This window comes from Cariama cristata, unplaced genomic scaffold (genome assembly GCF_000690535.1).
Source record: "Cariama cristata isolate BGI_N322 unplaced genomic scaffold, ASM69053v1 scaffold16793, whole genome shotgun sequence".
Taxonomy (NCBI): domain Eukaryota; kingdom Metazoa; phylum Chordata; class Aves; order Cariamiformes; family Cariamidae; genus Cariama; species Cariama cristata.
Window position 1 is genome coordinate 1 of NW_009610332.1, and position 16,258 is coordinate 16,258.

At 35.9% G+C, this 16,258-nt stretch overlaps 1 protein-coding gene across 1 annotated transcript in view; it reads right to left on the reverse strand.

The window, feature by feature from the left end:
• Window positions 1-1,094: 1,094 nt before the first annotated feature.
• MSH3 (mutS homolog 3) overlaps window positions 1,095-16,258 on the reverse strand; it is a 112,913-nt gene continuing 97,749 nt past the window's right edge. Inside the window, exons 21-24 of the mRNA XM_009697857.1 lie at window positions 7,206-7,392; window positions 6,868-6,997; window positions 4,067-4,241; window positions 1,095-1,203 (exon numbers count right to left, since the gene is read on the reverse strand). Of these exons, the coding sequence (XP_009696159.1) occupies window positions 1,095-1,203; window positions 4,067-4,241; window positions 6,868-6,997; window positions 7,206-7,392 (601 nt within the window). The remainder of the gene's footprint in view (window positions 1,204-4,066; window positions 4,242-6,867; window positions 6,998-7,205; window positions 7,393-16,258) is intronic.

The following is a 16,258-nucleotide window of genomic DNA, read 5'->3' on the forward strand; positions in this document are numbered from 1 at the left end:
CCACTACTAAAACCTTGCCACACAAACCCTACACACCACTTAATTATTTTTTTTTTTAAATACAACAAACTATTTGCCAAGGTTTAAGCATGTCAACATCATTGTCCATTTTCATAGCAAGATATTTCACGTGGTTGTATTTATAAAGAAAAAACAATTTGAATATCACATTCCCGTTTGAAATTTAGACTTGGTAACTGCAAATAAGAAAATTAAAAAGGGTTTCTGTTTTTTTCCAGCTTTACTCTGCCTTTGACAGAGCACTGGGCATGCCAGTTGCGTAGTTTGAATTGCTTCTTTCACCTCATCTTAACGATATTCCAACATTATCTAGAACAAGTCTTTCTCCAGACTGTGCCAGAGAGGGCCAAGATCAGGAGGACAGATAAAGCTGAAAAGGAAGCAGGTGTGCATGAGAATGAAGAAGAGGGAAAACAAAACACAGTCAATGCATGTTTTGTGCTGATGCTTTGAAAACTACTAGTTGCACCACCATCAATCTCATCAGGAGAAACAAAATTCTCCTAATCCAGCCACCTAATACACACTTTCTTAAATTCATTGTCCACATAAAATTTAGGGGGTGCTCTACAAACCCAGTGAATTTTAAATGCATTAATACTAGAACAAAAACAAAAGTTCTCTTTATGGTATTCATTCTTACCAATTGCACAGACGTATAGCATAGTCAAGACTCAGCTACATTTTCCCAACACAAAGGAATATTTCATTAGAAATTGAAGTACAACAAAGTTATAAGATATTACTTTATTTATAAAATATTTACCTAATATATTACCAACATAATTTTTCATGTTTTCTAAACATATTAGAAACTAAATCTGATGCCACTGGACATTTGCAATTAAGGAAAAGGGTGGAAAACGCTTCAGAGAAGGAATGTGGAGTAAGAATGTTACATACAATCAGGAAGTGGATGTGGGGCATCATATCACACTGCAGCATCTCTTATCTCTCAAAAGGCAGGTAAGTCAACTTAATGCACCTAGAACTACACCCTGATACAATTTATTAGTCTCCAGACCTGTATTTTGCATCTCAAATATTCTCCATCTTTAAGCATGATTTGAGGATTAAAAACTGTCCTGTCTTTCATCTTCATGTTCACACATACTTTTCCATTTTTGTAGCTCCTGAGAATCATTTATCTTCCATACTTCAGCAAAGGACTTCAGCTTTTTTCTGGCGGGGGGGAGAAACAAATAATTAATCAAAATACAGACACATTTTTAAATTAAACACATCAAACCTTGAAAGCCCTATAGTCATCTGCAAAATTTTATACATGGTCAAAAATAGCAGTTTGCATAGCTTAAAATGTTATGTGATCTTTAAACAAACTTTTTTTTTTATTTAAGAAGGACTCATAAGAGCTGAGACAAATAAAAAAAAAAAAACAAACATTTAAAATGGGTTAACACACATTCCTGATGACAAAGATGTCAAGACTGTATGGAATTATCCAGTGGATTTTCTTAAATAATATGAGTGATTAAAAAAAATAAGACAAGGCAGCTGGCCTGTGGGTATTGTGACAGCACAAGTATACTGCTATGAACAGGTCTGAGTTTGACTCCCAAGATCATAATGATGATTTCCTATCACAGAAATACCATACCAACTTTTAAATGGGTTAATGCCTTTTTTCGGAAGAAGGTACAGAAGAATAACTTTGACATTTACATCATGGCAATAAGTGAAAATAAACAGGAATATACAAAAGAAAATATTTCTATAATGTCTTACATAGGAGAACTGGAAAAATTAGGAATAATGTAATAGAATAATTTATACACTGTGAAATCATCAGACACGTATGATATTTTTTTATCTTTTGCTGATTTGAGCTCCAGGTTTATAGAGATGCATGAAGTTCCCTCCAAAGTGCATGCAAGAGGTCTACAATGAAGGAATAACCTGGTACAGGTCAAAACCGATGAATTAGCAACTGCTGTGTGGTGCATGTCCCTTGTCCCTGACTCCCTGCATAGTACCATCTCTCATTAAAGGGGGAGGCAAAAGTGTCAAACTTCAGATGGGATAGGCTCATCTGGCAGGCAGGGCTGCACTCTCAAGGTTGCCTTTACTCTACCAACTGCTGCCAGAATCAAGGGCCTCCTCCTCTTCTTGCTCCCACCCTTTCCTTCTTCAGGTAGTAAAGCCTATTCACACGTAACATCAGGAAATTGAACTTGCATGATTATCAGCTGGAGAAAGAATGACTTTTCAGCTGGATCAGATCCCTAACCTGTCCTGTTTTACGGTCATGCAAAAACCAGCCCTGGCACCTCAGAGAAAAGGGCAAGGAGCATCCCCTCCAGCAGCAGCCTGCAGGAGGTGGGCTTGGGGAGCCTGCTCCAGCTGGTTCTCCCACGTACCTACACTCCTGTAGCACAGGAGGCAGCAGTCTGCAGTGAAGCATGGGGTTCAGGGGCTTCCAGCCTTAGTCATAAGTCAGGATAAAGGACTCATCACAGCTTTGGATGAAGTATTTATTCTTTTTCACTTCAAGAATACAAGCAAATCACATACCGAAAGCTAAAATACAGATGGTAGCTTACATATTCAAAAGTTGATAAATGGGATGCAATTAAGTCTCATAATTAAGACTGTGCAGTCAGCCCTCACTCCACCCCTCTATGGGCACTGTAAATCAGTCTTCTAACTACATCATCACATACTATTTTTACTGCTCATGGGTTTTGTATGCAATTAACTCTCTTTTTAGCAATGGAGATAGGCTAGAACTCTATTTGTGCCCTGTCCAAGTAATATGCTAGCATGATTTTTGTAAAACAAAGATAGATAAACCAAAGAGACATATTATGTTATTTCACATCTTAATTTTTTTACACAGTAACTCTGGCCTTCCAGCTTATACTCTCACATTTCTGAACAATTTTTTCTTGATTTTAGAACCCTACGTATCCTATAAGAACAGATTTAAGATATTGCTAGTAATATGTTGCTTTACTTGTGTCAATTATGGACTATTATTTCCAATTAACATAAGCTACCACATTATTCTTCCCATCAACTGTCATGTATCTTCCAACAGCATGTTTTTATTTTGCTTTCTTAAAAGGGGATAAAAACTGGTGTTAAGTGCTAAGCACTGTTAAGTTTCAAAATAACTGCTTGAACCTACAAATAATTAGTACTTAAAATTTTCTCATATGAAATTATTCTGTCAGCATTAGTTATGACCATCAGACAACAAAGATCTTGATTTATTGTATTCCTAAAGGGCTATTTGAATTTTGCTGATAGGACTGATGCTGAAAATAATAACAACAAAAAATTCAGTGAAAATGAATATGAGTACTAGCACATATTTATATCTAAACTGTGTACATAAGTTTTATAAAGATGATGCTATTTGATATGCATAGGAATTTTCATAGGTAGTCTAATATAGAAAGTACATATGCCCTTAAATGAAAATTGTTTTTCAGAAAAATATTAAAATCCCCAGTAAAATTTTGTGTGTTTGGGAAGGAATCAAAATGTCTTATAAATATTTAAGTTAAACCAGAAGAAGAATATGTGCTTTCCCTCTACACTATAGTATGCAAATACAATTTCAAGTTCCAGAGTGAGTGATACACTTTCTACATTAAATCTATGAATATTTTCACTATCACTGGTAAGAACAGAAGTAGGTATTAGAAGACAGTTATACAGTGAAAAAACATACTAGCAAATTTACATTTTCAGGTGTTTGCCATAAGAAAATAAAAAGTTTATTCCTAATGTTAGCTCAATGTGCATTTGTTTTTTTCCAGTCTTGTTTCAGAGGGCAGCAATTCACCTCTCACATATCAGCTAACTATAAAATCTAAAGATTTGACTGAAATGGATAGCACAATTTCCTAAATATTTTTTCAAACTTGTTTCACTGTCTCTTCCCTGAAGGTTGGGAGGATATCTGAAGTAGCTCTTACTGTTCTTTTTAATGCACATTGTATGAAATGCTCCTTGATTCATAGCTGAAGTTTCATTAGGGGGTGGAAATCCAAACCAAAAAAATCACAATTGTTCCTACCTTTTCATATTCACTATTGTCTCCAACTCCTTTGATTTGTGAGCTGCCGCCTTCAAGACTTCTTCAGGAATATCTGCCAGTTTGGCAACATTTAGCCCATAACTCCTTGCAGAGACTCCTTTAGTTATTTGATAAAGAAAAGTGATAAATTCAGGATTCTCTTCATCTTTGGATCCTAAAAAAATAAAACCAAAATCAAAACCTCCTCTATTATGTTAATAAAATGTAGTAGACCAAAGACCAAAATGGCAGACTGTGGTCTCATTATCATTCATGGTTCCTGCGTGATTTATTCCATTGAAGAAATATGAAAGAAAAATGTTTCCTTGAGACCACACATTTTTACCTACCCATCGTGAGACTGAAAAAACTCTTTACTGTACATTTATGTCATGTCTTATTAATCAGACTTGTGTGTCTGTGTGCATGTGTGTAAAACTTAGAATCTTTGTAAGTCAAATTGATTAGTTATGCTGTAACTGGGATATTGCATCTCACATTTGCTGAGCAATGACAGAATAAAGGAAGTGTCAGTAATCCTACAATTAAGTAGTTCATAACTACAGCACACAAAAAGTTTGCTGCCTGCCAGGAAGCAAGGAGCCATACAAAATGCTTAGGAAAAAACAAAGGTTAGGATGGTGGAACTTCCACAACAGATTATTTCTCTTCCATGACAATAAGATGGAAACATAAAAACCATCATTGTAAATCTGATGACTCCTTCCTCTTTAGACATGCTTGTTGCATCTCCGCACAATCCAGGCCTTGTTTAAAGAGCAGAAAAACTATGGGGTCATTCACTGCCATTCATTCTTCTGTCTTAAATTAAAACACAGGTTTTCAGAAACAATGGAGATTTCCATAAATGCTGATGACTCAAGGTGGTTTGATCTGACTGATCCAAGCCAAAGACTGGAAAAAAAAAAGCCATAAAACTCACCTTAAATAAAACAATTAAATGTTAAGACTTAAGGAGCTAAAGATACAGACAGAGTAAGAAACATAGTTGTGTTGTTGCTCGCAGGCTGTGGTACTACACCTGTTGTGCTTTCTGTAGCAAAACAGGGACAACTACATATGGCTTGAAGGTTCAGGTCAACTAATACTGAAAGCAGAAATGCTGAAGCAGCACACTGAAACACTAAGTATAGGGTTTCATGGACACAATAGTTATGGAATAGCAAGTATTGAATGTTGATAAGATCTCAATTGCCTGAGAGTATCGGAGATCAACAGTTCAATTAATGAGAGAAAAGGACACACTGATGCTCAGGAGAGTGACGCTCTTAACTGGGAACATCAGTGTGGATAGACAGCACTCACCTAAACACGTTACTTTGAAGTACCTGTGCTCAAAGTTAACACATATTTCAGGGATCTCTGCTTCTAATATTAAACAGAATACAAAAGCTGAAGCCTCCCTCTAGCCAAAGCCTAAATTTTTAAACTAACTCTCTGAAAAACATTTAAAACATGATAGATTATATATTTAGACACATTATTTAGTGGCAAATACTAAAATGCCCTATCCTGATTAGTTTACAACGTAAGCAGATAATACAATATTAAGAATGAATTAATTAGGGAGAAGGTTAATAGCAAATACCACGCCAATTCTTAAAAATAATTCTAGGAATGGTTCAGGAACAGGCCATTACTAGAAAAAGTAGGAAAACCTGAATAAGACCAAAATTGTCAAGCACCTGGTTAAACCTGATACATCAAGAAAAATCAAAGCAGTTTGTATTGCGGGAAATCCTACATCACAAATCTGTTATAAGTTTGGAAGCCACGTGAGTAAGAGAGATCCAATGGATAAACCCTATGCAGATTTTCAAAAGGATTTTGACAAGAGTCTTGCATCAAATGCTCTTCTGAAAACTAAGCAGCCATAATCTAAAAGGAAGGCCTTTGCATTTATAAATAATTGGTTAAAAGATAGGAGTGAGATGGTAACAGTCAGTTCTCACCATGAAGGGTGATCACCACTGCAGTTAGACAGAGCTGCTCAACATACCCATTATCAAACAAGAAAAAGAGCTAAGCAGTATGCTGACAAACATTACTGAAAATACTAATTCAGAGCAACAGCCACAAGAAGAAGAAATGCTGTAATTCCTCTGGTTGACAAGACCAGAACTGAATGGGATTATGATAAGCAATCTACAAAATTATGCATGGCATAGAAAGGATGAACAGAAATTATTCCTCTGCTTCTTCTAATTCAAGAACTGGGACTATCAAGTGAAGCTACATGTTGTCTCAAAAGAGTTTCAAAACAAACAAGAGGAGGAGACTCTTCACACAATGCAGTGTTAAATTCTGGAACTCCTTGACACAGTAGGATGAAGATGCTAAAAGTACACAAGGATACTGAGGGAAATTAGACAACCTCGTTGAAATGAAAACCATTGAAGGTAATAAAAATCAGAAAACACATCTAGCTCTTGAAGCCCCTTAAATAGCAAATGTTTGCAGACAGTGAGATCTTTTAGAGAAAGAGTTGCCATATGTTTGATCCCTAATCCCTCCTCCCTAATCCTTTGTATTTGGCTACTGTGAAAAGTTGGATACTGGGCTGGGTGAATCTTTCATCTGACCTAGGTCAGTCATCCTTATATTAAATATTTAAGAGAAATGCTATTTCAGTTTTCATGCCCTCCAAAATGTGTGTATAGGCTGCCACTCTAGCGGTTTTGGATGTATGACTTTCATGTTGAGGCTTAAATTACCACAACAATTTTGCAATTTCTGCCTGTACCTATAGTGCCAGAATCTCAGATGGATTTATACTGTACCTTTTTGTTCAGCGCTTTCCTCCTCGTTCACCAAGAAAGCCATGTGGTAATTACCAACTTTTTCTGGATAAACCTTCTCTAGCTCACAAACTGAGGGATAGTGAGTGACAAACAGTGTCAGCGACTCAACCTACAACAATGAAATAGACACATAAGATTTGGCTTTAATCTTTTTTTTTAAACACAGCAACATAGAACTGGTATCCTTTATCCATATCTCTTTGCTCCAAGTTTACACATGCCACACTTCTACAAGGAAATACATACCATGTCAAAGTCAGCCTACCATAGTACAGGCTGAAAAGCATTCACAAGCATGTGCCAGATTGAACACTTACATCTCTAATAAAATGTTCAAGTGTAGCATAAGCAATAGCGATTCCATCATGTGTGCTAGTTCCTCTTCCTAATTCATCCAAAATTACTAGTGATCTTGGAGTTGCTTTTCTTATTATCTCAGCAGTATCTGTCAGTTCTTCCATAAAGGTACTTCGGCCTTTGTAAATGTTGTCTGCCGCGCCCATTCTGCATTGGGATACAAAACAGACCAATTTATTAAGTTCAAATAAATGCCAGATAATGCTGAAAAAAGTAATCATAATAATGAAACCATTTTGTTATAAATCTGTTGTTGCTGCTCCAAGCAGGGCAGAAAAACCCAGGCAGAATATTCACCTTCCAGAACAAGCTACTGCTTAGGAAAAAAAGTAACAACAGCACTTTGCATAGATCTGAAAGTACTCTAAAAGACTGAAAGGTCCAAAGAGAACTACTCATGTACCATTAAACAAGGGTTTGCATGCATTCGCCAAGACAATAGGGTATATTGACCCTATGGGCATCTGGGCGAGGTTAGGCTGTAGGGACAGCAGAGATTTTTCTGGGCCACCACTAGTCTAGTCCAAGTGTAAATCCATAGACAGAAATCTCAGCATCCCATGTCAACTACAGGAATCAGGGGAAAAAGAAGAGGCAGACAAGGCACTATTTCTTAGCATGCAATTCTTCTACCTTTATAAACAGCACAAGGCAGCCCACTCTTCCCTTAAAAAGGACACTGAGAATTCAGATCAGTCAGCTCACAAGGATTCCAGCAAAGGTAGCTATGAAAATGAATTTTACTTTTTTGGTTTAGTTCGACCATCTGATTTGTATGTTTTTTCAATGCTAACACCACCTAAAAGTATCAGATACTAGCATTTCCATGTAGAGACAGAGTGGACACTCATGTGACCAGATATTTGTGCATCCAAAGCAGTTAGTTCCTTCAGAAAGTAACAAAATGACATTATTTCCCCTCATTACACAGGTACACAATCTTACTATAGCAGGCTTAAAGATTTTAAGAGAAAGCTGTCTCTCCTCATGCTTTTACACAACTGTCCTTGCACTTACTGGCCTCCATGCAGATGAGCTCTCCTCTGCTCCACACAATTACACATGCACACAAATTCCTTCATGTTTCATACAAATCTTTTAGCAGTGTTTTGGATTCATGCAACCTTCAATCCTCAAATTCTCTCTCAAATCATGAAATTGCAGCTTTCATCTCAGAAACCTGTTGGTAATTCACCCTCTATTTGTCTACTTCTGCAGCTTTCATTACCTATTCAATTAATATGCTTTCTACCTGGAAGAACGAACATTTCCTTTTTTCATATATGCTTTTCAATTACATTAATCACTTTACAGTATCACTTCTGAGACAGGTTATCACTAGCAGGCCACTAAGAAGGGCTGTAAAAATGGATTTGTTCATTCTCATCAGTCAATAATACAGTTACACACAAGCCACATTCATTTAAGGAAAACCAACTCATGGGCTTAGCATATTACATTTTCAAATATAACAGCTGGCCACAACAGTATTTAAAGCCAATCAAAACTAAAGAGAATCCAAACACAGGTTTTTTTCCACTCAGTCTTTTCCTGCATCTCTCTCTAATATAATTGTTTCTGTTGTCTACAGACACACCAGCAAGACACTCATCATTTTATGAGGATCTTCTGATTGTCAAGATTCATTGACTATCAATACCAAAAACTAGCAGCTTGGACCCAGTACAACTATGATTTCTATGTATTCTCTGGTTCCTGCCCTGGAAATTTGATATGGTGGCATGCATAACTTCACAATATGCCAATCTTCAATTATAAAAGAACTAATTTTGGTTGGAGATGGGCATTATGATACAATGCGCAAACCGAGTGGTTTTATTCCATTGAGTGTATGCTCACATACACACACAGTAGGTATACCCCCACATACTCCTGAAAAAAGGAGATTTTGCACATAAGCTAATTAAACTTCATAGGAATTTCACTGAATTAAATATATAATTCGGGATGTTGAGGCGTTGTGAAATTAACATTTTGTTAAGCCACTTCTACTGTAATCCTTTTAAACACTGGGTTAAGAACTATGAACATATTACTGAATTTCTCACAGTGCCCCCAACACCCTCCTAGTTTGGGTCAGCTGTCAGGTACTACTGTAAAATGAAACAATCCCTATTTATTGAATATTGCAGAGATCTACAGATAACAATATAACTTAGGCATAGTTTTAACATTACTAACTACAAATAAGTTCACCAGAACGACAAATACTTTTTATGTCCAAACAATCTCTGGCTCTGTAAAGGGCAACTTTAACCTTAGTTTCTGACCCTAGGATTATTAGTATTATTATAATTTTTATTTGGCTTTTCATTATAGAGACAGGATCTAACAGGCTGTTTGTTCTGCACCTATGATGATTACGCTGAGAGTTCTCTGTTCTATTTTTGTCTTGGATTGCATGATTCCCATAGAGCCCTCAAAATAATTTAGTTATTTTGTATCTAATTTGCAGTCACGAAAATAATTTTCAGAACTTCCTCACTAAATGCTCAGGATACAAACAGAAGTTAGTATTATCTTTCTCTTGTTGTTAAGAACAGCTGTGAAAGAAGTCTTTCTTTCCAGTATCTTAAAACATTTAAATCCGGCTCAGGCTTATCTACAGATTAAAAAAACCCAATGTGTATTTTAAAATGACATAAAAACTCTTAAACGTCATCCTTTCAAAACTGATAAAATGGTTTTCTGCCTCTGTCCTTGACACTAGAAGAATCATACTTGTTTTTTAAACTTACATGATAAGCAATAACCTAGAAACAAGTAAGAGTAACTATTTTAATGTGGATGATTGCATTTCTAAAACTAACAGTTAATATGCAGCAAGGCATTGCTCCCTAACTGTATGCTATAAAACAATAAAGTTTTTGAGTCAAAACACCTATTGCTTAAACAATTCTTTTTCTTCAAGTTTAAAACAGTTATAATAAATCCCACTTCGAATTTACGTTTTAATGTAGCTTGCCTCCTAAATGTTTTTATATATCAAGACATTAAACTTTTTCCTATAATATTCTGCCCACGAGGAGCATGCAGGCATCCAATGCGAAGAGTACCTCTTTAGTGCTGGCAAGAGATCCATCACTCCTCAGCAAACGCAATGTGGCTGGAAACCGCTTGTTATAATCTCTCTTTGACAGCCAACCAAATTGCATAAAATTAAAAGCTCTTCATCTTACAGAGTTCAACACATTTATTATGTAAAGAAAAAAAAAGAGTAGGCATTATCTCTTTGTAGTGCTGTGTTTCAAGTGGTAAAGATTCCTGTCTACAGCCTCAGAAAAGACAGCAGGGAGGCAATTTTTTCATAAGTTAATTTTTGGAGGATAAGTTAGATGGCATGCAGCAGTAGCTAGCTTTATGTAAACCAGCTAGCACTATATGCTTAACCTGTATGTGACCCTTTAGAGAAAAGGATACAGATTTCCTTATTCTGCAGTAGCAGCATTCAAATGGCTGGTTTTTTTAACCTGCTCTCCTGAGCCAGTACATGCATATAGTATTGACCTTTTCCAATGCAACTGCTCATCATCCAGGGAAGATATCCTATGATATTTTGTCTTACAAGGCTCTACAAATGTTTAGAATTTTTTTAATGATACAAGCTATGAGACCACTAGAATTAAATAGCATAACTTTTTTTCCTTGCATCTCAAGAATTTTTATGTAGTCAGTACCCAATTAATCTTGCTCTCAACAGGCACGAATATTGCTGAACTGTGTGGCCCTGAAATTACCTCTGAGTCTGGTGCTTTCAAGCTTTTGATCAGCTAGACACATCTGAGGGCTTTAACAGCCATCCGTGAAAAATTTGTATGGAAGAAGGAAATTTAAATTGAGGCCACTGAGCTCTTCTTGGAGCACCTTCTCTCAGCATCTTGTTAGTACTGCTCTCAAGAAACCAAAGCGTCCTGGAGAGGGGACAGACTTGCAGACTTGATGATGAACAGTGGCATAAGAACAACAGAGTAACTCAAGACATTGCTTTGGAGTGGAGCAGAGGGGCCCCCGGAGAACTGCAGCTGCCCTATGCTGGCAGTCCAGGGGTGAAAGTGACAACATGTAGGTTAAAACAAATCATTCCAGTATGACAGAAGGCAGTGAAGAGAACGAATTTCCCAAGCAGAAAAGTGAAGCTGAAATCCAGAAGCTTCTACTTAAGGCTTTTTCCATGCTACTTTTCAAAAGAAGTTATCCAACATGCTATTAGTTGGTTTGGTTATAAAATTAAGAGCACTATGTGGACCTCAGGTATTTTATTATTCTTTTATGTTAGCGTGAATTCCTCACACTGCTTGTGAAAATGACCAGGCAGCTCGAGAGCTTCCAGTGGTAACAAAAAGCAACTGCATAGCACCAAACGAATCCTAGAAAACAAGACTGCAAAACCATTCCCTAAAGCCTTATTTTCATACAGTTGTCAACATCCTGATGCTATTCGTTAATTCCTAGGTTATAAAATACTTAATGCTGAAAAAAACCTAAGTGCAATTTAAGAGTTTTCACCTTGATTTTAGAAACATGCACTTGACTTTAAAAGTTCATCTAAAATACTGGAGAAATGAAACTAGGTTAGTGCCTATTACAGAAGAATAAATCTAATTAGTACAGAGTCTCTACACACTACCTTTGCAGTTTTCAAGAGAAGGCATTCAGGTTTCCAGATATGGTTTGTCTTCCCAGGGATCAGAATTGAAGCCAGATTTCATCTTAGAATGTACTCATAGTCAAATTATTTATTCATCAATGACAATTAACATTAAAAGAAAATTACTCTTTTCTCTGAGAATATCTTAAATGTATGGTGTAGAATACTGCTCTCTCAACACCAACAACAAAGACATTCCTTCTGTGATTCAAAGAGAACACTGAGAAAAACACAAATAAATTTATAGTGTGACTTTACAATTCCCTCTCACACAAAACCCTTCAAAATGTCATTCCAAAGATCACTGTACTTGAACAGGAGTTGTTTAAATTAAAATAACTAGTTCACAGAAAGAAAGGATTAGATGGGCTCTTGCCTTACAGTTTATCCCTTTTCTTGCATGGAACTGTTCTCTACCAACATGTTTTTGATCAACAATGTATAGTTAATTTTTTTTTTTTTTAAAGATTTTGTAGCAACTGCTTTGTATCCTTTTATTTTTTGCTGAAAACACTTTTTCCAGCTGAAGTTTCATGTGGTCTCTGCAGAAAACAAATGGTCACAAAAGTGCAAGTATTAACTGAAGATGATGTTTATGAGAACAGAAAAACTTGATATTGATCCTGACATGAATGGAAGAACACAAGCACAATTTCGTTTCAACACTCAGATAAATCTTCTCCCATTGAAGCAGGTTATTGACTGTCTATTAGGCACCTAGCAAAGAACACTTATAGAGACTTCACAGGTTAAAAATCAGGAGCAGTTTGCAAATTGGTCTACCAAGAAAATAAGAACAGGCATCCTAAAATGGAGGACTGGCAGGCTGACTACTGCATGTCCTCTCCTACTGTGGTCCCAAGAATCCCAACACCTTTAACAAGAACAATCATTCAGTTTTGCCCACAAAAGCTGTTTGAAACTCTGCATATTTTAGAAACACTCAGACTGCTAATAAGAATTTCAAAGTGCTCAGTATAAAATTAGCCCAGCTTGCATATTGTAACTTCTGGCTACTTTCCACATACAAAAATTTATCAAGTAATTCTTTAGAAGATAGCATCTGCAAATTCGTAACAGCTCACTGGCAAGAAACTAATGCTTCACACTTCCCCCCACAGTACTGGTAAATCATTTACTTCATTTCCATCAAGCTCTTACTTATTCAAACCAAAAACTGACAGTAAGAAAAATAATTTACAGAAACTAAAATTACAGAATTTTAAAAAATAACTCTTATCCTGAGTATGACAGAAAGAATTGTTATCAGGATAGTTATTTTTTTTACGTTATTCATGGGCAACTTCTGAGAAGTAAATGTGTGCAAAGTTATGTGCAGGACGATGATAGGTAATCAGAAGATGCTCGTGATATTAACCTATTTACAATCAACATGTACACACATGCTCAACCATTTCTAGAACTGCTTATTTGCAAATTCTAAAAGAAGAAATACCGATGGTATATTACTGAATTTAGAAGTACACTTGTTGAAAAGCCTGATAGAATGCATTACATATTTAATGTAAAATACATTTTTATTTTGTAAATGATTGTAAACATATGATATTCTTAGTCACTGAGAAATTAATGAAACTACCAAAACATAAGACCACTAGGGATATGTACTTTGCATTATACTGGAAAGAAAAGCAGGTCCAAAGCAATTTTGATACTCAGTTTCATTTCCCCCCCCCCCTTTTTTTTTTTCTTTTCCATATCACTAGGTAATTGAAATAACCAGAACAAGTAATCACTTAAATCCTCTTTACCTTATAGATCTCACCAACAGAGGCATGCTGCATACACGAGCATTAAAAGAAACGTATCTAACAGGATTAGCTTTCAAGATGTGAACTGCATTGATTTTTTGCTGAAAGCCAGAGGAAAGAAAAACATCCATGGATTGCAGTCAACATTCAACATTTTAAGAGCTTCACCTCAACTGACAGAATAGGTAGGACTGAGTTCAGAAGACAAAATACCGGTCTAGTCAATACAGTCACTGTGTGTCAAGTAGTTACCAATATCCTCTCATTCCTAATGCTTTATAAAGCAACAGAAATCCAGTTGTTCTTCCAAAAGCTTATGTTACATTACCTACTGAAGAAAACCTGAGAAAGTTCTTTTGTGAAATTCAGCACTGATACCCTCAATAACATGAGAACTTGTTACTTCACCTAGGGCAAATATATCACTCATTGTTAAAATAATCCAGCAGATTTTGGTTAGTTCTAAAATTGTATTCATTTTATTTTAAAATAAGACTTGCTTGAGTCTAAATTCTACTTTCTCCATCCCACGTTACTCACAACCCTACAGCAGCTGGTTGTCAGGGTGTGAGGGCTGAGCTTTCAGAGGAGCGGGGTGTCTGGTAGCAGAACAAGGAAACAACAGCAATGGCTTAAATTCTGCATTCAAACATGCAAAGGATTTTGTATCTAATGTATCAATGGATTACTTTCCACAGGTCCATCAGCTTTTACATTTATTAAAACACAGGACTAAGCATTACTTTTTCTTGCCCTCAGTGAGAAAGCTACAACCTCTTCCAGTACAGAGGTACCAAACTGAGGTTTGTATTGCAGCTTCTCCTTCTCACTGAGAGATCTGCCAGCACAGGCAGTGCATACCCGAAGTCCAATACTAGATAGAGAAGTTTATGAAGGCTCCATTAAGCAACTGAAGCTCCAAACACATGCTTTTTAACCCTGATTTCTCTGCAGGAAACCAGTAACACTGTATAAATGTTATTGATGGTCAAAAGAAAGGACAGATTAAGAGTACAATCATCTTGCTGAAGGATAAATTATAAGTGTAGATATTAAAATTAGAGTGTTTATTTGCAAGCCATTAATATTAGCCTGAAGAAGATAAAAAAATGAACACAAAGGAAAACCCAACGCTAAAATATGCACAGGTTTATACTTACTACTCTCGGATTCCAGCAAGGGAACTCAAGGTAATTAAGTTAATGTGCATATGTACCTGAAGGATTGAGGCCAAGGGGGATTAAAAAGCAGAAACTATAGCAACAGACTAGGGACAATAGCTGAGGCATTCAGCGCAAGTGAACTTTTCCCCTTTAAACCTGTGGACGCTACAGAAAATCCAGTTCAAATTGTGACTAGGTTAAACCATAACATTGAAGAGTTCTAGAAAGGTAAACACGACCATTCAATGCAAGAGTTTCAACTTTACTGTAAAATAGCTGGTCAGGAAAATTTTCTTCCCACTATTACACGGAAAGCCTTTCAATCCCTTTCAACAATACTACAATGTGCAACAGAAATTATTTTATAAATCTCACTGTATATACAAGTAACTGTCTTTTATTGACTTAAATGAGTTTTCATACCTGATTTAAACCCCTGCAAACAGAACAGTTGTTTGTATTTACAGATTCATCAAATGCCATGTAGGTAAACCAAAGACTGTTTTGGTAAACATTAGGTTTATATCTGATATACATGTAATAATATAACATTGCAGATGCATGTTATTATGAAATGAACAAAGACATGAAACTAAATTAACTATAAATATATGCATAGCATAGCTTATTTCTACAGAGTTACAGAACACTGTCAGAAATAGTTACAGTTCAAATGTACTGTGATATGTCCAACATATAACTTTTCTAGAAAAACAGAACAAAGTAATTTTCACTTTAACAATACTACCTACAACTTTTACTTCTTGTCTTCATTTTCAAAAATAACATCTCCACATGATAAAAAACAAGTGCAATGAATTTAATACACCACCCTTTTTTTCCCCTGAAACATGGGAATAATTTACCCCAGAGGGGTAATTATATGACTGTAAGCATAAATGAAAGGCTTAAGTAATTTTTGTTATTCTGGCAATAAACACAACTATAATTAAGCAAGAACAAAACAAAACAAATTATTGTGCCATAAAGAAGTAACATTTCTGAAAATTACTTTTGGGTTCTTGACAACTAACAAGTTCTGTTTGTCTGACTGTCATTGTTGCTTTCCAGAGCAATATAAACAATACTTGTTTAGCATATCAGTATATAAAATTCTTGTGTGGACTTGTCAGTCACTTGGAATTGCTTTGTATGAATGGTTCCCTACTTTTCTGCACAATACATAAATTAATGTGTATGGCAAAACCAGTTAACATTACTGCACATATATAGATTAAACAAAGATGTGGAAAACGACCTTTGCTTTTACATTTTCTGACCCTTATCTTTCAGAGTCTAACTGCACAGGCAAATTGAGAGAGTCTAGTTTTTTTTCCAAAGGAAAATCTGAATGACGTAAATTAAAACAGTTACTTTCAGGTGTAAATAACTGGCGGGGGGGGGGGGGG